This window comes from Siphateles boraxobius, unplaced genomic scaffold (genome assembly GCF_051911475.1).
Source record: "Siphateles boraxobius isolate OS27281-9 unplaced genomic scaffold, OSU_SipBor_1 77, whole genome shotgun sequence".
NCBI classification, from domain to species: Eukaryota; Metazoa; Chordata; class Actinopteri; order Cypriniformes; family Leuciscidae; genus Siphateles; species Siphateles boraxobius.
Genome location: NW_027509205.1, coordinates 2,352,207 through 2,377,123, shown reverse-complemented (window position 1 = coordinate 2,377,123; position 24,917 = coordinate 2,352,207). Strand labels below are relative to the sequence as shown.

At 39.7% G+C, this 24,917-nt stretch overlaps 1 protein-coding gene across 1 annotated transcript; it reads left to right on the top strand.

The window, feature by feature from the left end:
* The first annotated feature begins 17,198 nt into the window (after positions 1 to 17,198).
* LOC143726128 (uncharacterized) lies at positions 17,199 to 19,065 on the top strand. The gene is made up of 4 exons (XM_077219177.1): positions 17,199 to 17,552; positions 18,082 to 18,175; positions 18,293 to 18,380; positions 18,478 to 19,065. The coding sequence occupies exons 1-4, from the start codon at positions 17,519 to 17,521 to the stop codon at positions 18,964 to 18,966; spliced, it is 705 nt and encodes a 234-aa protein (XP_077075292.1). The 5' UTR covers positions 17,199 to 17,518; the 3' UTR covers positions 18,967 to 19,065.
* Positions 19,066 to 24,917: the final 5,852 nt, after the last annotated feature.

Below are 24,917 nucleotides of genomic sequence, written 5' to 3'. Positions count from 1 at the left end.
GCCCAGTGGTTCGCACACAGAATAGCGTCCGGGTTCGCTTAATCTATATCGATCAAAGCCTATACCTGCCCCTTCCCTAACCCTACCCATAGTAGCCCTGTAATTGGCACGCCGAGTAGGGTCCGGGTTCACTTAACCAATTTCGATTGAAGGCTAAACCGACTCCTTCCCTAATCCTACCCATAGTAGCCATATGGTTTATACGCCAAGTAAAATCTGGTTTCACTTAATTAATTTCGATCTAGGCCAATATCGACTCCTTCCCTAATCCTACCCATAAAACCCCGGTGGTTTATACGCTAAGTAGAGTCCGGTTTTGCTTAATCGTATGATAATGATTTAGGCAGCATTATAGGTCAGAAGTCAGACGGGATCAGAACTTTCACAATATTTATCCAGTTCATCTGGTTAGGGGTCGGAGTCATCACGCCGGTATGGAGATGAGTTTGTTCAGGTGTCCATGAGGCCTTCACAGTGTTGATGAGGCTGGCACTTCAGGGATGCGTTGTGGATGGGTCCAGGCGCAGGTTCACCGTCTGATCTGGATACGGCCCGGATACGGCTGAGTTCAGTAAACCTCGGAATAAATAGAAAGACCAACATTAGCGTTGATGCCATGTATAGATGCCAAGCGTAGACGTATCCTAGTTACAAAGATGAATTATTGATATTAAGAAGAGGATCTGTGAACTCTGGAAGCATCTCTTTCATTAGCTTAGTTGGTATAAGTTGGCTTAGACTGTGTACCCCTGGCCACTGACCTCATTTAAACAGTGACTATGCATCTTTGTTAGTTTGAACAATTAATTTACTAACTTAAGACAGAAACTAATCAACTAAGGAAATCCACTTTTGTGTCTATTTGGTATTTCACATAGGTAAATAATCCTTTGGGCCCTGTTAACCCTTGATCTGTATTCAAAGTTCTGCTTCAGTGACAATCCTCTAGTGATCTGTTCATTAAGGGTGTGAAGCAAACATAGACAAACAAACACACGCAATACACTGATGCTGCATTGTGCTCAGAGGTCTGTGAGTTTGTTTGACAACAAAAATGAGATGCATGAATTCAGAAAATTCTACTTTTATGTGATGCTATAACAATGATTACAGGTTTCAGTATAAAGTAGGAACATTGAGGTATTGACCAGTGAAACAAGTTTACTTAGTGCATTACTGTATTACAGAATTTACAGTAATTCACTATTAAAGATGTTTACCATTTTAAAATTCCCAGAATGTGCCACTGTCATTGACACACATGAAGTCTTGGCTTCTGTAGGTGAATCAATGGACATGACCACAATATATAGATTACAGTGGGCCTTGCACACATTTACAGAGACATTGTGATGCTTATCATTAGCCATATTTCCATCCACCTATTTTATGCAAATTTGGGCAAATAGCATTTGCCTGAATTTAATCTATTTGTAATTTAGTTCTAAACAGTAACCTTGGAAACGGTGGTCCCAGCTCTTTTCAGGTCATTGACCAGCTCCTCCCGTGTAGTTCTGGGCTGATTTCTCACCTTTCTTAGGATCATTGAGACCCCACGAGGTGAGATCTTGCATGGAGCCCCAGTCCGAGGGAGATTGACAGTCATGTTTAGCTTCTTCCATTTTCTAATGATTGCTCCAACAGTGGACCTTTTTTCACCAAGCTGCTTGGCAATTTCCCCGTAGCCCTTTCCAGCCTTGTGGAGGTGTAAAATTTTGTTTCTAGTGTCTTTGGACAGCTCTTTGGTCTTGGCCATGTTAGTAGTTGGATTCTTACTGATTGTATGGGGTTGACAGGTGTCTTTATGCAGCTAACGACCCCAAACAGGTACATCTAATTTAGGATAATAAATGGAGTGGAGGTGGACATTTTAGAGGCAGACTAACAGGTCTTTAAGGGTCAGAATTCTAGCTGATAGACAGATGTTCAAATAATTTTGTAGCAATAAAAGATTATGTCTCACACAGTGGACATGCACCTACGATTACAATTTCAGACCCCTCCATGATTTCCAAGTGGGAGAACTTGCAAAATAGCAGGGTGTTCAAATACTTATTTTCCTCACTGTATATATACATATATAATTGTACAGTATCCGAGTTATGGTGGAAATTTCACATGTAGTAAGTCAGTCCGGTCATTGGGAGAGCACTACGGACTTTGAACACGAAAAAATACTTACGGTGATTTACAGTAATTTTTTGAAAAACTCATTTGACAATAGTACGTACAGTAAGGGAGATAGTCAAAATTTCACCTGTAGTAAGTCAGTCTGGTCACTGGGAAAGCACTACAGCGTTTGGAACACGAAAAAATACTTACGGTGATTTACAGTAATTTTTGGAAAAAATCATTCGTCAATAGTACGTACAGTAAGGGAGATATTGTCAAGATTTCACCTGTAGTAAGTCAGTCTGGTCATTGGGAAAGCACTACAGCCTTTGGAACACGAAAAAATACTTATGGTGATTTACAGTAATTTTTTCTTAAACATATTTGACCATAGTATGTACAGTAAGGGAGATATTGTCAAAATTACACCTGTAGTAAGTCAGTCTGGTTGCTGGGAAAGCACTACAGCCTTCAGAACACGAAAAAATACTTTGGGTGATTTACAGTATTTTTTTGAAAAACTCATTTGTCAATAGAACGTACAGTAAGGGAGGTATTGTCAAAATTACACCTGTAGTAAGTCAGTCTGGTTGCTGGGAAAGCACTACAGCCTTCAGAACACGAAAAAATACTTTGGGTGATTTACAGTATTTTTTTGAAAAACTCATTTGTCAATAGAACGTACAGTAAGGGAGGTATTGTCAAAATTTCACCTGTAGTAAGTCAGTCAGGTCACTAGGAAAGCACTACAGCCTTTGAAACACGAAAAAAATACTTTAGGGGAAATACAGTAATTTTTCAAATAAACATTTGATAATTGTACGTACAGTATGGGAGTTATTGTCAAAACTGTACTTTGTTTATAATGGTTTCAATGTTCTTTTAAAGCAAATCATTCCTCTATTTAAATACATCCATGAAGTAAAGAAGTTACTGTTTTCAGCCATTACAGTAATAAATAAATTTAGATAATGTAATATTTTTTGATGGAAGGTGTGCCATTCAAGAACCCCATAGGAGTTTTGCTAGTTTTTTAAATGTTCACCTGTTAGGGGCGCACAGTCAAAGACCCAGAACCAGATATGATGAATGAAGAGCAGGAGTCAGAATTATAATAAATTAAAGAAAAGTGTCACGGGTCAGGGTGTGTCACCGGTCCCTCTCTATTGTTTGTTTTGGTCCTGTCATTTCTGTAGCTTGTGACGGTGGCAATTAGCACAATCACAAGCTGATCTTCCCCACCTGTCTCTCGTTTCCTCTACCCCTTATATACCCAGCTGTGTCTACCAGTGTTTGTCAGTGGATTGTTTTATGTCGCGTGTGCTATCCCTGTGTGCGTGCGTGCGTGCGTGCGTGCGTGCGTGCGTGCGTGCGTGCGTGCGTGCGTGCGCTATTCTACTTACCAGTATCTGTGATTCAGGAAGCCTAGACGTGGTGATCGGTGCAGGTCTGTTCCCCGGCTGGATCCTGTTCTCTTCTCTGGCTGGATATTCGTGGACTCTCCCTGTCAGTCGGTGGTCTCCTCCTCACTACACGTCCGTAAGAGTGCGGGCTGTCCTCACCGGAACCACCTATCAGAGAGGCTTCACCTTTATTTCACTGTGTCACAAGGACGATACATTGTTCATGAAGTTTTGTAATAAACTTACTTCACTTCTCACCACTGCTTTTGAGTCCTTCTCATCTCTATACCCCAGAGCTCACGACAAAAAGATTTACTAAAGATAGTTTTCAGTTTCATCAGCAGAAGTCAGCTTCAAGACTGACTCACACAGGAGTTCGTAGGCCGCACCGCTTGCAGTTACAAAGAACACAGCAGTTCTACCATTTCCAAGGGCATTGATTACATCATTGCTTACAGGTTAGCTACTTCTGATTGGCTAATTACACATAAAATCTAACAAATTTTCCACACATATATAGATAAACTGAACCATATCTCCATGGATTATGCAGCTGAAACTCGGACCCTGAAGTTAGGCACGTCGTGATCTTCCAGGTCGCAGATTTTGGTTGCTGGGCGCCAGCATGTCCCGAACAACACTCAGTTAATCTCCAATAATGCCAGTGGTTTCTTAACCTGTGTAACCAAGAAGACTAACACACACACCGACACACAGCTTTTCCAAGGTTGGATTTGGCCAGGCTCTAACTATAAACAGGAGAGTCCTCTCAAAACATCAGGATTATGCGTTCTTTCTCTCAAGAAGAGCTACACTTTAGTCTAACTGGAAAGTAAGGCTTTAACTGAGAAAAGTTCCCTTAAACGATAGACTTCAATGACCCCTATGACTACCAGATGTATTGACACATGTTGAAGGCCTTTCTTAATAAAACAAAACATCTTTCCATATTTCATTTCTGGAAGCCTAAATGAGCAAGCACTGTTACTGCATTCAGATATCAAATACAGACATTAGAGAATACATCAAAAGAACATTTCAGTAATCACACTGGTAACTTCTATAACAAAGTAAAATCTCACAAGTATTGACTCATGTAATATTTAGAAAGAAAACTTTGATTATAATCACTCATTACATATACATTGAAGCAGCAGTTTATTCCAAAATCCACACCCTTCACACCCAAAATAAACATCATGTTTGCTGTCAAGTTTTCTGAGTACTTGTCAATAATCTGATGGATTCAGTGTCATGGACAGTAATATTTCTGCAGGACTGTAAACATCAATCATGTACATGAATTGTGTTATTGTTAGATCTCCATGTTAAACACAGATGTGATACAACAGGAAAACATAAAAGATAGTTTAGCCATTCTTTTTATTCAACACCTGGAGAACACTGTTACACAGTCTTTATCACAGATAAAAACAGAGGTGAATAAAACAGCAAGACATGGGCTGTAGTGTGTTCTGTAGGGTCCAGACAAGATGATCCAACTTGCTTTGTAGCAGTCGTCTCGATGCTTTTCAAAACCTTTTGAAATAAATCATATGTCATTATTAAAACCACCACACTTACACAGTTCTTTTTATTATTTTTTTCTCAAATAAATAAACAAATAAATATAAACGGTTGTAAAATGAAGCGATTAACTATGTTCAGGAGATTAAACATGATTTTCTACTTTCTACAGTCTGGATTGTTACCAAATTACAGTTCATGTACAGGTTCATTCATTATTATTTCATAAACACCTTTTTAAACAGCATCATTATAATGCAGGTTTTGTTGCTAAAGGACATTCTATCGCATCAGAACACATAATGTGAGAGATATTTGCCAGTACACTACATTTGCAGTTGGCTAAAATGTAGTTGTCTGTTTGCACACGATGAAAACAATATTAACTTTTTAGACAGTCCCTATCTTGGTTACCACACTACATTGAATATTCTCTAAAGTATGTATGCATTAAAAATATACTTGCCCATTTTGATCGATTGTAGAAAATGTTGTAGTTCACAATCTTTGTTGTCAATATCATGTAGCTGCTTCGAATCTGAAAAAAAAATAGCTTTATTGACTATTTAATTGAAAAGGTTCTTTAACGCGAATGTGCGATTATAAAAACAACTTTACCCAAGTATTTCCATTTAGCTCAAAATAAGCTCTTTAATTTAATAGTCCTAGTGTTTGTGTGTGTATCCATCCTGCCTGCACCTGTTAGCTAATAGTGTGTAAAACATTTTTGTGGTTGTTTTTTTGCAAAGTATGTATTACATTAACCATTTGTCTGATTTATTTTTCATTTAGAATCTTCAAAAGCAGGATTTACACCCTCTTTGATTGAGATTGAGACCATTATGACCCACTAACCCATGAGGATCAAGCTGTAAGTTTTACTATGATACAAACTGATGATTGCTTACCCCCAGTGTTTTACATTTAATAACTCTTTGGTCTTTTTCCATAGTGCTTGGAGCTGTACTTCACAACAATCAGGCCTGAGGAGAAGTCCAAAGTCCATAATGTTGCAGTGGTCTCAAAGCTCCAGGGCCTTCAATGCGCTGACCCAAGCCGGAGAGGTTGCACTCTGGCTGGCTTTTTCCTGCATGCACCTGTTAGCTAATAGTGTGTAAAACATTTTTGTGGTAGTTTTTTCAGCATCTGTAAAGTGCTCTGGTGATTGCTTATCCCCATTGTTTTACATTTCTTACTAAGTGCTTATAGTATTTGATCGTCTTCGAACCTCCGACTTTCGTTCTTGATTAATAAAAACAACATCCAGTGTAGCTTAATCTCAAAGGCAGCATTGAGGGAGAAGTTGCCATGGTAATAGCAGCTGCACCATTCCTTCCGATCACTGCGATTGTTCACATGTCTCTCATATCACCCTCAATCTTGGCACCAGGTTCCAAGACCCCACAAAATAGAACCGGAGTCCTATTACATTATTCTTAGCTGCGGTATTCAGCGGCGATGGGCGGCACTGCTTTGTCATTTCTTGTTGCAGTACAATACACCCATTCCTTCCGATCACTGCGATTGTTCACATTGACCGTTTTCGGCCGCCCCCATCACATCCCCTTCAATCTTGGCACCAGGTTCCAGGATCCCACAAAATAAAACCGGAGTCCTATTACATTATTCTTAGCTGCGGTATTCAGAGGCGACGGGCGGCACTGCTTTGTCATTTCCTGTTGCAGTACAATACAACCATTCCTTCCGATCACTGCGATTGTTCACATCGACCTCCAAGGTGACTGTTTTCGGCCGCCCCATCATATCACCCTCAATCTTGGCACCAGGTTCCAGGATCCCACAAAATAAAACCGGAGTCCTATTACATTATTCTTAGCTGCGGTATTCAGCGGCGACGGGCGGCATGTTTTGAACACTCGTCGTCCAGCGTTGATGTTCACAGTGTCTCGCGTGACGTGAATCAGCTCCATTCACAAGTGCCTATACAGATCCATGTGTATGGTATTTGCTACATAAAGAAATAAAAAATACCTTAAGGACATCATTCTCATTTTGTATATTGACACATGTCATAAAGATGCTCCTTGTTTGTTATATTAGGCACCCTGAGGTGGCAGAGATCAGTGTCAAAATGTTTTCTAACTGTTCAAAGACACACTAACTTTATTAACTTGAATGTATCTTTAACATTTTTATACTGATATTCGCTTTTTCCACCCCCTTTGTTCACTTTGAGAAACAAGTTTAATGAATAAATATGTTTGAACTCTAAAAGAATCCTTTGTTTAACAATGTATTTGCTATTTCTGCTTTACTTTTGTATATTGTTCTCCAAAGTTTTGCAATGTAACCTTGGATTAATCTTGTTAATAAAATGCAATTTCCCTTAACCTAATAATTTCATATTTTTTTCTTTTATTAGTAGCCTACCGTTGCAATTATCTGTGCTGAAAGTTAAGAAAATGTTAATCTAGAACATATGCATATGTTACATATGTTAAAAGCAGAAAGAAAGCTTGAGATTTGAGTTAAATACAGACTTTTTTCTACCAACACAGCATGAGGACATAGGCCTTTTGTGACCTCAACTGTGCCTTTCTGACCTTTGCCCTGTAATTTTAACTCCCTGGACGAGATACAGGAAATTGATTAGGCACGCATTAAACTACACGTTATAAGCTTTAAATAGACGTGCAAAACATGGCTGTTGCATAAAAATTGACTGAAAGACATTCATTTTAACAGGAGATTCAAAGTTGAAAACTGGAAAAGTGCTCCCAAACGTTCCCCACGCCAGTTAGTTCACAAAGGAAAAAAGGCCAATTCACGCAGCATATGTGCTGACAAAATTGGAAAAATGTCAAAAATCAATTAAAGTGCATTGTATGACAGACTCAATAGTTGACATATGTAGGCCAATGAGAGTTTTGTTGAAATAAACAAAGAAAAGTGGTCAAAATGGCTGTGTGTCACATGTTGCATGTCTGCAGAATGATGCAGCGGGGGTGATACGGCCCTGCATCATATATGTTGCATCCAACGCCCGGGTCAACCTCTGCCCGACTCGGGGAACCAGAGCTTCTTTGCTATTATTACACGTGCTACTATTACACTTGCTATTACAAAAATAGCACGTTGCAGGCCACCCTCTGCTCCGGCAGGTTCTCCAGAACCGCGGGGCTGGGCGCTCAAAGCCGGGTATGAAGCACCGCGATCGGCCTGGACGGCCGCCTACGAGCGCATGCAGTTTGATGGACGGTGACCGACTGCAAACGTCTTTAAACGCCCGTAACTCGGCGAAGCCGGGTCCGATCGAGGCCAAATTTTTATCGGATATAGAACGGGGAGAGACCTTTCAAACGAGCCCACCCCCAGCCTCGGGGGCCCCCGGCGGCCAGAGATACAGCCCCCCAAAGCGAACCGGAAGCGAAAAACGCAAATATCTCGGCGAAATCTCAACGGATCCGGCGAGCACCGGGCTCATTCTAACAGTCTAGTCGAACTGAACAAACTGTTTTTAATTTTTGGTGGAGTATTGGCGGAGATATTAGACGAAAACCATCGGCCGCGCTTCAAAATAGCTCCCGCCGATGACGTCACCATCTCGGGAGCAAATCGCTCGTTGAGCATTAAAAAAATAAATAATAATAATTAACATATCATAATTCTGGCACTGAATGTGCAATTGTGTTAAATGTTCAATTACATTGGAATTATTAGAACCATTAACAACATTTACAACATCAAAATGATTCAAATTCTGGCTCTAACTTGAAGAATGAAATCAAACAACAGGTTAAGGGAAATTGTACTTTATTAACAAGTTAACTGTTTAAAGTGATGACCTGCAATGACCCTCTGTCTAACCCTCACCTTAGCTTTCATTCGAACTGGCCAATCAGAGCTCACCTTGCAGCCACCTGGAAAGATGTGAAAGTTTAAGTTCAGCCAAAAAGAGCACAACTGATGTCAAAGGTGAGACTGAACAAGAACATGTTTAATGGATTCAAAAAGTGACAGTAAAGATTTATATTGTTGGGAAAGATTTTTATTTTGAATAAATGCAGTTATTTTTATTTTGTGTTCATTTGGTCAAATACACAGGACAGGTAACATTATAAATAAATGCAGTTCTTTTTATTTTGTGTTCATTTGGTCAAATAAACAGGACAGGTAACATTACACACTGATCAAGTAAATACAGGCTTGGTGATCATAAGAGTCTTCTTTCAATAAAAATAATAATAAATGCAGCATTTGTGTTTAATAATAGTAATAATAGACTATATATATATATATATATATATATATATATATATATATATATATTTGTTTTCTTTGTTTCAGTGTAAAGATGATGAGTGACGACATTGGTGTCATGTCGTCGGGAAGTGATGCGGTAAGTTTCTATTTTAAATGCTTTTTCATTTGACCAAATCTTAATCTTTATTAACTTTGATTTATAACAAATTAAAGCTTGTGGTAATAAATCACATGTAATTTATTTTTTCAATGTTTTTTTTTCTTCCCCAAGGCAACCACTGTGATGATAAGCCGCACTGTGGGTACATTTTAAACACTTTAAAACATTAAACAGTGCATCTGTTATAGACAGAGATTATTGTGTGATGTGCATTTGGACAGATGTTGTATTGTGTTATTTTGCAGGACAGCGAGCACACATCCTCCTCGGAGGAGATCGGAGTAGCAGGCAATATTCCTCCTCCTCCTCCCAACAGCCCCAATTTCCCCCCCGCCATCCGCCCCACCATCCGCCCCACCATCCGCCCCACCATCCGCCCCCTCCACAACCTCAACAGGAGGATTTTGATGAGGTAATGGACATACAGGTATTCAATATAGGCTGTCAAACTCTCAGTTGCAATTGTGTTAACTTTTCATTTGATTTTTATTTCTCTACAGTATTTTGCAGACAACAAAGAGGAGGACGAGGAGGAGGAAGACTAATCATTTATTTCAAATAAATATTTGTAAATATCATTGTGATCTACTCTTCTCTGTTTTTAAATATATGTCCAAATCTGTCAAGGTTTTGCAGAGATATTTGTGTGTTATAGTGGTCTTGTAACATTGAGGGTGCAGCCATGTTTGTTTTGATGCAAAGCACTCTGGGATATGACATCTTAGCTTGTACCGTGCTACTGTTCATGTAGAAAAAAAAACTTCACTTCCCATAATGCATAGTAAGATTAGGCTTAGTATGTTACAAATATTCATAAAATGAGAAGTCAATAGAAACAGAATATAAAGAATGAAATCAATTCAAAAACGCAATTAAACAATTTTTATTTCACAGGGACATTTTATTTTGGGAACACAAAAGAAATATATACACAACAAACACAAAAGAACTATATAAAAACATGAAAGAACTATATAAAAACACTATATACAAACACGACTCACACTATAATAGCCTGGTTTTCACACACTTGAAGTCTTGATTTATTCGTGCAACTCAAGCTGTGTGTACAGCTTGTCCTTGGTATTGCTTGTAGGTTGCTCAGTCTGCATCTAGAATTAATAAACAAAACATTTAATGTTGCTACATATTTCTGAAGCTGTGAGCAGTGGAGAGACTGACCGAATCCCGAACTTGCATTGGATGTAGTGCAAAATAACAAGCGAACCACTTGCACATTTGTGTACGTGTAAAATAAAAACTCATACAACTATGCATAAATAGTATTAGCATAAAAAGTGAATTTGTATCAAATTTATTAGAGTGTACAACAGAAATACACAAACCTATATATACACAATAACCATACAGAATGGTAATTAAAAGTATGGTTAAATAACATTTTGGAACAAAAATAAAATAGATATGGGTATCCAAATATACTTTAAACCTACATGTTTGCCTAAAAGTCTATATATGCTCATCAGACCTGTTTTCCTTGGCTACCTTGGCACACGTGAAGGTCTGTGCATCGATGCAGACTTCCTCACTGCCCTGTTTGAAGAAAAACAGGTGGCCCAGCTCGTCCTGCATCACTGCCATCTCCCTGACACAGATGATGATGATTAACTGAACACAGGTGACACAGATGATGATGATTGTTGAGAGCATAAATACAGAGATATTATGGTCTGCCAATGGAGCTATGATTGATTTTGACTCCAGGAGCTGTTTGGTAACGACACCAGGCCGCTGGAGGTGCTTGAGCATGACGACCGCCTCCAACTTTGCCGTAACCATGGTACCTGAGAAATAAAATAGTAATGTTGAACTCACCTGTAATATCTGTTTAATTGATACAAAAGGAGAGAAAAAAACAACATACCTTTTCTGCATCAGTTTTTTGTTGACCGGACGGTCTGCATGCAGGGAAGCTCAGAGGAGGACGTGAGAGCCACGGTTTTCCAGGCCAAGGAGATGGCCGAGTTCACCCACACCGGCCAGATCTGGGAGTACCAGAGGATTAGGGACATTTTGGCAGATCCCGATCCTCTTGGCAGGTATGTGTGTAGCTTACCTCAATATTCTATCAAATGTGTGTGTATTCACTGTTTTTCTTTTCTTAGCTTGTTACAGGAGATAGACAGGAAGGGCTTGGTGGTGAATGGATGAAGTCTCTACAATCATCAGAGAGACCTTTTGTCCTTGATGTGGAAGTAAAGGTGTGCTTCATGAACCTTAGAGAGAGAGAGAAAGACATGCTTGTTAAAGCCAAGAAGACAGCCTATCAGATAATTGTTTATAGTTACATGATGTGTTTGTTACACAGAGTTGACCTTATACAATACACATTCAAATCTGCAAGCACAGATTAACATGTGACCACAACACACAGTTTATGAATGAGAACCAAACCACGTTTCCTTTGAATCTTCTGTTAAAATGACTTCCTTTCATTCATTAAACTTTAATGCAACAGCTTACACGTAAAGCACTTTGAATTACTATTGTGTATGAAATGTGTTATAAATAAACTTAATGTGCTGTAAATAAACTTGCCTTGCCTTTTGATGGAGACGTCACCGCGCGCTGACTGATCTCTGCGAATACACCACTCAGAATCATGCAACTTGTATCATTCTTTTCAGTTCGTCAAGACCATTCCAACGAGCTCAGTCTTACCCAAATCCGTCGAGTTTTCGTCGAGATATTTGTGTTTTTTAAAGCTTGAACCGGGCGCCGCCATGTTTGCCGTGACGTCACCGCGCGCTGACTGATCTCCGCGAATACACCACTCAGAATCATGCAACTTGTATCATTCTTTTCAGTTCGTCAAGACGATTCCAACGAGCTCAGTCGTAGCCAAATCCGTTGAGTTTTGGGTGAGATAAATGTGTGTTGTAGCAGGCCGCAGCCATGTTTGTTTGATGCAAAGCACTCTGGGATATGAAGTGTTAGCTTGTACCGCAATACTGTTCATGTAGAACGAAAAAACTTCAGTTCCCATAATGTTCCCTCTATGTAGGTTTAACTGTACTGTGTATATACTGGTTATGTTGCAAATATATTTAAAATATGAGAAGGCAATACAAATGGAATAGAAAGAATGAAAATCAAACAATTGTTTAAGGGAAATTGTTATTGTATATAGATATCTTTACTTTGTTTTGTTGTAATGTAACCTTTTAAAAATGCTGTTAAGCAGAAATAACAAATGAATAAAGTTACAAATAATTATATATTTTTTTGCAGTGTGACAGTTATTACTGCATATTTCACTGTTTTCAACTTTCTTTCTCACACGATAAGTGAGAGAGAGATTGAGTTGGTGATGGGAGGTTAGAGGTCAACACACACACACACAACACAGAGAGAAACAATGGATTGTAGCTCCACATCACCATCTGGTGGATATCTTGTGTTTTACACTGAACAGGTCCCGGAAGGGCACAGCAAACATTTAGGCATTTTACATTTAAAACATGCATATTTTTACAGGGCCTTTTTGTTTATCCACACACAAATAACAACGTAAAGATAACTTAAAATACTCAGTTTAATATTATGCAAAAAAGCAGAAAGAAAGCTTGAGATTTGAGTTAATCACAGACATTTTTGCACTAACACAGTATGAGCACAAGGACCTGTGTGACCTCGACTTTGAACATTGACCTTTAATTTTAACTCCCTGTACGAGATAAAGAAAATTGATTAGGCACACATTAATTTAGAGGTTATAAGCTTTAAATAGCACAGTCAGAGCGGGAAAGTCGGAGCGGGAGGGCGCTGTAAAGCTGTAAAGGACCCGAGCCACCTTCGCCCCCTGACCCTTCCTGGCCAAACCGGAGCCGGTCGCGGCGCACCGCCACGGAGGAAGTGCGCCCGACGGAGGCAGAGCTCGCGGCCGACTGACGGTCCCCTGTCGAGGGATCCGATCGCGCCAGCCGGGCCGACCCGCCCGCCGGTTGAATCCTCCGGGCGGCCCGTGCGGACACCACCCGTTTACGTCTTAACAGTTTCACGCCCTGTTGAACTCTCTCTTCAAAGTTCTTTTCAACTTTCCCTCACGGTACTTGTCCGCTATCGGTCTTGTGACGGTATTTAGCCTTGGATGGAGTTTACCACCCGCTTTGGGCTGCATTCCTAAGCAACCCGACTCCGAGAAGAACCGTACCCCGGCGGGGCGGGGGCCTTTACCGGCCTCACACCGTCCACGGGCTAAGCCTCCATCAGAAGGACTTAGATCCCCGGCCCGCGCTGGGAGAGCGGTCTTCCGTACGCCACAATTCCCTCGCCCCGACTGAGGAGACGGGGATTCGGCGCTGGGCTCTTCCCTCTCCGCTACTGAGGGAATCCTTGTTAGTTTCTTTTCCTCCGCTTAGTAATATGCATTTGTTACCATGCATTTGGCTAAGAACATATCATATTTCAGTAAAACACCTCTGACTACAAGTGATTGGACACTTTAGTGAGGATAATCTGCTGAAAATGGAGAAAATGTTAAAAAAAAAAATACAGAGTGAGGTCAAAATGCACCCATGTATACCCACGGGAGAGTGAAATGTCATAAAAAGGTGAGAGGTGTAATTTTTTCCCAAAATATCTACATGAAACATGCAACATAGCAGTGAGAAATGTCTGATTGCAAGTGATTTGACCCTTTAGTGAGGATAGGTCTGCTGAAAATTGAGAAAATGTCCCAAAAAAAAACAGAGAGTGAGGTCAGAATATACCCATGTATACCCAAGGGAGAGTGAAATGTCATAAAAAGGTGAGAGGTGTCATTTTTTTCCCAAATATCTACATGAAACATGCAAACATATCAGTGAGAAATGTCTGATTGCAAGTGATTTGACCCTTAAGTGAGGATAGCTCTGCTGAAAATAGAGAAAATGTCAAAAAAAACAAACACAGAGTGAGGTCCGAATTCACCCATGGGTACCCAAGGGAGAGTGAAATGTCATAAAAAGGTGAGAGGTGTCATTTTTTCCAAATATCTACATGAAATATGCAACATAGCAGTGAGACATGTCTGACTGCAAGTGATTTGAAGTGATTTGACACTTCAGTGAGGATAGGTCAGCTGAAAATGGAGAAAATGTCCAAAAAACCTCTCAGAGTGAGGTCCAAATGTACCCATGGGTCCGAGTAATGGAAATTTTGCAAAAATGGTACAAAATGCAAAAAGTGTGCTAAAAAGCTCATGGGGCCGTCCAGTGGGTCGAGAGGCCCAGAGGCCATGTCCTGGGGCGCCCTGGACCCCCTTCAGGGGTCCGCAAAGCCACGGAACACGAGTCCGATCGGTCCCAGAGTCAGGCTCCACAGTCTTTGACACTCTTCAAAATGTTTTTTTCTGAGAATGCAGTGTCAACTCTGTGCCACAACACCAATGCTCAGGCTGCTGGTGCAATTGCAAAGGGTCGCAAATTTAAATGGACTTATGTCAACATCAGTGAGACGTACCGCTACATTGGGCTGGTGTTTTACATGGCCATGGTGAAGATGAGCTCCATTAAGGACTACTGGCGACAAGACAGTCTTTTCTCTTTGCCTTTTCCTGCCACAATCATGGCAAGAGAGAGATACCGCACCATTTCATGGAATGTACACATGAGTAACCCAGATGCAGAAAAGGAGAATGACAGAAAGAGGGGCACACCTGTGTCAGGCTTTGGGGATATGTATTCAAAAATAAGTAATTTACTATTAATAATCATTCATACGGGTTTGACCCAGATAATCATACATGTTAAATCTCCCAAAAAGGATAATACGTTGCCCATCTGTATGAACGACTGAATACAACGGATTTATAATCAATCATCCCACATATTGGCAAAAATAGATCAATTATATATATCAATAATCAAATCATAACGAATTATAATTCAACATTCCTATACAAATTGTCCAGAATATATAGGTTCTCAGGATAACCTCTAAGGGAATTAATTCGTCATCGAATAAATTTGTTTCTCCAGCAAACTGATCGTGCGATCCTCATCAACTCCTGTAGAGAAGTTACCCTTAAGAGAATCGCAGGAAAATACGATCTTTCCGGCCGTGAAAGATAGTATTGTGCAAAACAGGAAAGCTATTTAAAGTATTCTACAATTTTAAAGCTTGTAGCTGAGATCAAAACATTAAAGTGACTTGTATGAGCATGAAGACAGAATCAATAAATGAATATAATGAATTTAATAAAGGAAGACTATGTATACGGTTACTATCGTTACAAGGAATAAAATGTATTTACAACAAAATACAACGACAAATGAAAGAGAATGCATAGAGAGAGAGAGAGAGAGAGAGATCCGTAAGGATCACAGTTTGGCAAAATTCACCTAGACAAAAACCCTTTGAGAGACCACAAGAAATCAACATCACCCTAAACGGGGGTAAACAAATCTTAATGCTATGAAAGCTTAGTAAACAAAATACTTGCACATATATAGCTCTCTTGTGTGGCTGATATGAAGAAGGCGTGTGTGTCTCGATCCTGGGAGCAAGCGCAGTGATTTTGAATGTCCGTTTGAGGTTAAGTTGCCGGTTGATAATTCAGGCTAAGTTCATTTCACTCGTCGGTGGAAATGAACCAAGGAGAATTCGAAAATGGAAAATAAAAACTTAAAGAAACAAACAAACAAAGGAAAAAAACTTAGACAAATAAACTAAATTGACAAGCCTTCCTGAGACTCAGAATGGTTGTCATGTGAGACTGTCCAGATACGCTACACCTGAACACAGGGCTGGACTGGGACTAAAAATCGGCCCGGGCATTTTGGCCCAGACTGGCCCACTACATATTATCATAAACACAACCGATCTTTTCACGCCCCTGAATATGTATACTAACTCCTATTAAAACCACTAATGCCATGTAGCCTAATGAGTGAGTAGGAATGAGTAAGAGTTAATAGATGAAATAACTACTAATTGTAAAATACAATCGAACTACTCCACAATGATGAATCCTAAAACAAGCTATAAGCTGCATTGGCATAGCAATACCAGTGTTTGACAAAGGATTTTTGGTAAATCTGTGGTGGGTGGACCTCTGTCCCTTTAGGGGGGTTCGGGGGAGTCCCCCGAAAGAAAGATTTGTGCTTTTTAATGTTAAATTCATCAATCTGGTGCACTTTGAGAGTTAAAAATTAAGAGCTCCAACCCATAATCAGTGTGCAAATTGAACAAAGAAAAACTCAAAACTCTTTTAGCTGTGATATAGTGTCTGTCTGCATTACACTACTACATAATAATAGTTATAATATTAATTCCATGACAGTAATAGCCATATATTGTAAAACAAATGCACTGAAAAATAAAAGGAACTTTTATAATTAGTAATTAGTTTTGTACTAATTTATATGCTAGAAAGAGATAAACACATGATCTTTTATTTTGGCAGAAAACATGGTTTACAAACGCGTCTCATTACAATACTAGTAAAATGCGTAATCGTCAACTATGCAGATGTGTAAATAATGCGTAACTGGGTAACTTAATGGGTTCCTACACTCATCGCCTCAGCGTTCTGAAAGTAGCCTAGTTCTGCTTACCACAGTTCTCTACACTCACTCATTCTCTCCTGATCCTCCTCAATATCCTCATCAGACACTTGAAGGGCCCGTTTCTTTTTTCACGCTATTTCTCTGCACATTCCTTGCGTTTCTTCTCCATCTCTGACTATTTTGACAGATACACACTGGCTCCGTTCCAAACCGCATACTTCCCTACTATATAGTATGGGAAAAAGAGTAGGCAAGCAAAAAAGTACGTTCGAATCCTCAGTATTCATAAAAGAGTAGGCGAGAATTACCTGGTTGACGTACTAATTATCGCGAGATTTGGACGATAGTGCGTTCCAATATGCCTACTTTCCTACTATATAGTAGGCGAAAACAGTACGTGAAAGAAGCAGTACGTTCGAAACATCAGTATTCCTAAAAGAGTAGGCGAGAAGTTCCCGGATGATCTCCTGCTTTCACCCAGACATTTGAGTGCTTTTCAGCTTGTACTCATCTATCCCAGGAGGCCACGCGAGAGGATACGATATAAAAAAGAACAAGTAGTAGATATTTCATACTCAAACATGACGGAAAGGGTGGACGAGAGTGTTTTCAAATGTGAGTATTACAAATACAAACCAAATCGCATGTGTTGAACTAACTTTCTGTACAGTAAATTGTTGAACTGTTGAAGGTGCAAAGACGCTATATAATATGGTAAATTTGTGATTTTGCCGTAAATCACATTTTATTGGATAGAGGAGCTCCATAAGGACACATACGTCTTTAAACTGTATTTGCATACATTTTAAACCGTATACATCTGAAATACCATTACTAAATATTTATTCAAAATCTGGCAAGATTACTACGTGTAACTGATATGAAATAGACATCTGAGTGACGTGTGTGTACTATTGTTTAGGAGAATTCACTGTTGTTAACACTGTTTTTATTATTTTAATGCATTTTACATAAAGTAACTAAACATAAGTACTCTATTTCATTTATCCATTAGTACTGTTGAAAAATTGTTGAACATTTATGATGGATAAAAAGCTATTTATTAGCAACAACCTCAACATGTAAATGTAGTATTGAGCTCATAAATCACAGAGGTAACGTGAGTCTTGTCTGGATGTTACAGGGACGGATGAGCACACGCGGCTGCTTATCCGGTGGAGAGTGGCTCATGAAGCGCTCTTCACCGGAAAGCGTAATGCTGCCATCAAAGGCTTTGAGTGAGTATACAGAAATATTTAAAAATCAATTGAATACTTTATTTGCAGTACATTTCAATTATTGTATTTTCAAACAGAGATATAACTTTTTCATTCTTGATTTCTCTCTTGCTGCAGATCTTTTGTGGAGGAGCAGAGCCTGCAAGGCAGGGTGACGGCGGCGTTTGTTAAAAAAAAATGGGAAAACCTGAAACAAAAATACAAAGTAAGATCATTTTGTTACTTCTAATACATAAATTAAATGATTAAATATTGTGCTGTTAAAATGACTGCTTTTGTATCATGCTTGTGCATTTTTGCAGGATCTGAAATGTCCGCAGACGAGGGTGAGCACTGAGGATGGAGAGCCCACAGCAGCATCCTGGAAGTGGTACACTGCCATGGATGAGGCAATTGGGGGCAGACCCTCCATCTCTCCTCCTGCCCTCGTTGCCTCATGTGGGCCGGATGCTGCTGTGGTCTCTTCATCCTCAGTGAGGCCAGAGCCAGCAAGAGCTAGGAAAAGGGCTATAGATGTGGAGGAGCTGATCCGGGACATGGAGGAGCGAGAAGAGGAGAGAGAGCGGAAGGCAGCTGAGAGGGAGGAGAGGCTGTGGAGAGAAATGGAGGAGAAGGAGGACAGAAGAGAACGGGAGAGACGAGAGAGAGAGGAAAGACAAGAAAGAGAAGTAAGAGAAAGAGAAGAGAGATGGCACCGGGAGGCAGTCGAGAGAGAGGAAAGGAGAGAAAGAGAAACCAACGAAAGGGATGAAAGGTTCCTTTCTGTTCTTCAGATGCTCGCCAAAAAATAAATTATTTGACAAAAAACATCTTCTGATCTTTTGCACATTTGGGTTGATGTGAATTAAATTTGTGAATAAAAATGGGAATCTATATATAGATACGGTACTGATATATATATACACGCAGTACTGTGCAACAACTACAAATGGTGGCCTAAGAATTTTGTACAATAATATGTATATAAAACAAACTATTTCTAGGCATTCACAGTACATTATAGACTTCTAGAAATTTTGTGATACTTTAAGATTGTAATCAAATTCATAAATTAAATATTTATGAAACGTTGATTAATAATTAGTGAATGTATGGTGTAATGTAAGAAGAAAAAACACTTTAAAACACTGGTTTTACTGGAGTGTATTATATGACTTTTAAAGGTTTACAGAGTTCATGCAAGGATCTTAAAGGCAGGTCGTGGAGGGTTAAGTTCCAGCACACCTGTCAGTAAATTTCAAGTAGTCAGTTATTAATTGGTTTAAATTGATTCAGGGGTGTATAATTAGGGTTGGAAAAACTCTGCTGGATAATAGCCCTCCATGACCAAAGCTGAACTTGAGACTGTTTACACAAATTACACACAGTAAAATAGTGACTAAAGGGTTACTTAACCCAAGCAAATAAATCATAATAGTAATAATTCAATAGTCATTATTTACTCACCTTGATGTTGTTTGATCCCTCTGTTTTTTGTTTTCCTGAACACAAAAGGGGATTTTGGTCAGGTTTGTACTGTTTGGTTTAATACAATATCAGTCAATGGACTTTCAGAAGCGTCATTAAATAATGCCAGGAAGCTTCTGAAAGTTGGGCTCCATTGACTGATATTGTATGAAACCAGCAGAACAAACTTGACAAAAATTCCCTTTTGTATTTAAACAATAAAAAAACATTAAATAAGTAAATAGTAAACCGTAAACAATTGCTGTATTTATATGTTGAGGTGAACTAACCCTTTAACCCACCAAATATAAGTTGTAGTAAATTTATGTATGCATTTTGCATTATAGTAATTCCTTGACAAACTAAACAGCTTTGACCGTTTATGCCCATGACTGGTTCAAAAAATGCTTTACAAATATCAATCACATTTATGCATTTGCCAGATGTTTTTATCAAAAGTGATTAACTCCATTTATTTACAGGGACAATGACCCTGGACCAACCTGGAGTAAAGAGCCTTGCTGATTGACCAGCAATCTTCTTCTAACCAGTTCATTGGTGTATCCCTCTACACTACAAAAGGTTTTAAAGCTCTAACAAATATTTGCATGTAATTGTAAACCTATAAAATGACATTTGTCAAGAAACTGAATGCTGACAACATGAAAACATTTTTATCTTTCTTAATGTTTTAAAGGTAGTCATGCTCATGGAGAGCCGGCACAGGGATGTTTGGAGCAGACACAGCAGCAGCCAGATTGTCCCGCACTTGTTCTCCCACTCTTGCTTCAAGGTTGTGGGGATCAGGGGGGCCGTCATCATGGTCTTCCTCATCCTCTGGCTCAACGATGTCCCCATTGGCTAGAGCGAGATTGTGAAGCACAGCGCAGCACGCAACAATCTCAGGCACGAAGGCAGGGCTCACCTCCAAGGCCTTGAAGAAAATGCAGCGCCAGCGTGTCTTCAGCATCCCAAAAGCTCTCTCCACGATGTTGCGGGCACGGGAGTGCTTGCTGTTGAAACGCGCCTGCACAGGGTTCTGCACCGGCTCTCTGTACGGGGTGATGAGGCAGATGGGTGCACTCAGGCAAGGATAGCCTCCATCCCCGAGGATGCACTTGCCTGCAGGTGGATAAAGGCCGCCAGCATACACTGGACTGTTCCTCAGCACCCTGGCATCGTGATTAACTCCATGTACCCAGTATATCCCACAAACACATCAAGGAATTTCCCCCAGTGATCAGTGATGGCCTGGAGTTGGATGGAGTGAAACAGCTTTCTGTTGAAGTAGCAGTGGGAGTTATTTGCTGGAGGTTTGATACGGATATGACAGCCGTCTATTGTACCAACTGCTCTGCTGAAAGCTGGTGAGCCAGACAGCTGTGCAAATCCTGCTCAATTTCTCATTGAGTTTGAGCTGCCGATGCCGATTTTAGCCGATTTAGATTTCATTTTTTCTAACCACTTTACACAGCACACACAAATATTTATTTTCCATCTTCTCTTTAATAGAACATTTTACATAGAACATATTTTGAACAGTAATCGCTATAAAATATAACTATATAAATTACTCCTGGTGTGGGAAATTCACACACATCTAAAGTGCAGTGTTACGGAAGAACCATTTCCTTCTTTTCACATCCAATATCCAACTAAAAAAATGTATTTAGCAAACAAAACTTCTGTATGAAAACAGAAAATGGCAATAAAATAATAAATAACAACTGAAAATAAATATAGCCTTGCAGTATAAAGATATTTCTCAAAACACACACACAGGCCTTTTGCAATCACTTGTACATCAATGGCAAGTTTTATTTCACAAACTTCTCTCTCTGCCACATGTCCAGCCGGGATAAACAAGCGCTAAGCTCGGGCAAGTGGAGTAAGTGCAGGAAACGATTGAGAAATAATAAAAACAAGTTGAAATGGGTAAATTTTCTATAAATAATTTTGAGTCTTCATTTTCTTTTCTGACATAGCCTACTCCAGTTCTTGTTAAAACACGGTATTTGTTTTTGTCTCCCACGACCTCTAAAGACATCCATCCTTCAAGTGTACTGAGAAATAATATTATGAGTGAAAAATAAAAAAATTAAATGATCAAACAAGCCTAGCGCGACGTTTCAGTACAAGCTTCTTCAGGGAGGCTTGAATAAAAAAGAAAAAGATTTATCTTTATCTATATTCCCACCCAGCACCGGACGTCATTAAGACGTTGTTTTTTGGGCTAAATCAGGTCGGCCCGTCATAGCCTTCATTTGGCCCAAAAAAAGACGTTGAAAAGTGGTCTTTGTTTGGTCCGTCTGATTTGGTCCAAATTTAGCCCAAACATAGACGTTGAAAATTGGTCTTTGTTTGGTCCGTCTGATTTGGTCCAAATTTAGCCCAAAACATAGATTTGAAAAAATGACTTTGTTTGGTCCGTCTGATTTGGTAGCTAAAACAAAAAAACGCTCTTAGGGCGGCGCCAGAGAATTATTAACGCAGGTGCTAAAGGGGGTGCTAGATCATTGACAGGGGAGCTGCGCAATTATGTATAAATAGGCTACTTAATAAATGAGGAAAACTTGCCCACCCAATATATAATATTCAATTATTTTAATTATCTAAATTCAGGTTTTAATTTAAATTGAACAAGCACAACATTCAGCATTCAATCAAATATTCTTATGTATTATGAAGTGTTATTTCAACATAATATCTTCTTATTTCGACATAATATGTGTGCGTGCAACAAGCAAGATGTGTATTTGTAAATCCGGTGACACGCATATGCATTGATTTTTATTGCATTTTATTTTTATTAATAAACTAGTGTTTTCTGTTTTCAGCTGCAAAATATGAAGTTGAAAATCTTCATTCTCCATCTCCGTAGTGAACGCGCCTAGATAGAAAAATGCACATAATGGATAACATAATCAGAGAGTAGCAGAGGCACGGCGCCAGGATTCCAGGTTTGGATGGGCCAGACCAATTGTGGGTGGGCCTTAAGTTCAGTGAGTGATTTTCTTTTTCTTTTGTTCTTTGGTCAACATTAATGGTGGCAGCGAGTATAGGCCGTGACACTGATTCAGTAGACACAAGCCTAAGGAACACCAATGGAACAGTTCAATCTGACATGAAAACTGTGGAGCTTTTCATCTCCAGAGGATTCAATGAAGAGAGCACTGATCTGAAGACACTGAGCACTAATTCACCATTACTAGTTTAAAGGGGATATCGGCCATAAACTGGGATCATTACGAAATGAGATCAAAAGGGGCTCAGATGCAGGCGGAGATGAGAGTCAGTCAATAGTATTATTACCAGAGATGCCAATAAAGACATCAAGAGAACACAGCCTGGCCAATAAAACCCAAAGGGTGCCGACCAATCGAGGGTCAACACACAGAAATAAAGAAGCCTTGTAAAACAGCCAGGGACACGATAACACAAGAGAAGCCAGAGCTGGAAATTATCATCAATTATTAAATGAGTTGATTTCATCTATAAAGCAGTTCTTCAGAGAACAGTGATGTCATCCCGTTCAGCTCTCATCCAATAGTGTCAGTGCAGTCAGACTAGTAATATTGCTGAATATTCAGTGTTATGGTACAGTATATCAGTACAGTATACTTTAATTCTGAAAGAAACCGTGTCGAGAGCACAGATCAGTGGTCGACAGCCGACTGTTGCTATAGAAACGAACACAACTTTCATGCGCACCTGATTGACAGATAAACTGTGCGCTCTTATTTCGGTGACAGAAGAAGCATTTACATACAAGCGTGTCAGGACTGATCACACACTGAGCTGTGTTTGTGTAGATGGGTACATGGGCTTGGTTCATGTCCATGTTGTGCACATGGAATAAAGATTATATTCTCCTTCCTCATCTTTCCCTCTGTTAGGTTCACGGTCCGGGTCGGTCAGGAGGAGTTCCCCGAGGGGTCCGGGAGCAATAAGAGGCCGGCGAGGGACGCAGCGGCTCTAAAAGCTCTGTGGGAGCTGAGGAGAAGAGGGCCGCTGCCGGAGAGGGTGAGAGAACGACCGACACCACAGAAACAGTGTGACGATAATTGTCAACGGTCCCCTTCAGATGATATTTTATTCATTTGTAATCTGTCATCAGTTATTGTGATCGTCTCTGTGAAAGATGATTGACACTGACAGCTAGAGAAAACCATGAGGGTTTAGTGCTAAAACTACTACGACTAGTAGTGTCTGGGACTGTTTTCCATTGCTATCCCAGGTAAAACAGACGAGACACAACGCAGTAAACCTGTAGCGACCCGTATGGTTTCTATAGGAGACACTTCAGCCGTTTAATACAGAACTAGAGTCAGACGTGCACTAACCACACGCTTTTATTCCCTTCTGCTTCATTTTCTGTGTGTCACATGATGTAATCTCGAGTTTCTCTGTCCTAGCAGAGACTCTGAGGACGGCCACGGCTGCAGGACTGCCTGAACCGGCAGTCTCTCTCTGGCCTGCGGTGTTACGCTGCCGCTCGTGGGGAGGAGCTGGAGCTGGTGCTAGTGGAGCAGACGGGACCCCCAATTCCCAGAGCTTTTATTAAAATTTTGTAACTATTCTTAATTTATGATAAGATGTGTAAGATATGCGATTATCCCCCTGTGCAGATAATCGTTGTCGGGATAAATTGTCTGCGATGTCGGTTCTCGTGGCTACGGCGAAACGATAAAATTCTGTATTGTAAATTAAGGCCAGACAAGTAGTTTGTTGAGGGTTGATTTTTTTAGGGAAGGACTAAATATTCTGCGCATATATTCAAACACGCATACCTATAGAATGAACTCTTAATACGCACACTGTAAAACCTAACAGCCCATCTTAATAAAAGTAGTAATTTAACATAACTTAAACCGCACAATAATTTGGACTGACTCATTCACATGAATTTAACCTAACTCAAAAAATAATTGACTAAGTAATAACTTAGTTGTTTTGAGTTCACTTAAATTTGTGGGAAAGTTTAAGTATTGGTAATATGATTCAGTTTGTTCCATTTACTTATTTAAGTTGACTTTATATCAATCACAAAAATGTAAGTCTTTTTATGTTCAAAAATCCTAAGGTGCAGGAGTTTTGGAAAAAGGTAATTTTGCTAATTTGTCAGATGGTATCTGTCAATCTCCCAATGAAACCAGAAATTTTGATTTTGGGGATTTTACCTGAGAATTTGGTACATTGTAGAAGCACTCGTAGATTCATTGACATCTGTATACTTCAAGGAAAGCGTTTAATAGCTATGTATTGGAAGAAAGTGGAAAAGCCACTGTATTGTACA

Bases quoted from the DNA above. Each gene is read 5' to 3' on its own strand.
- LOC143726128 (XM_077219177.1), top strand. From the start codon at position 17,519: ATGACGGAAAGGGTGGACGAGAGTGTTTTCAAAT. The intron at 17,553-18,081 runs GTGAGTATTACA...TGGATGTTACAG, and splicing joins GGACGAGAGTGTTTTCAAAT to GGACGGATGAGCACACGCGG. The intron at 18,176-18,292 runs GTGAGTATACAG...CTCTTGCTGCAG, and splicing joins GCTGCCATCAAAGGCTTTGA to ATCTTTTGTGGAGGAGCAGA.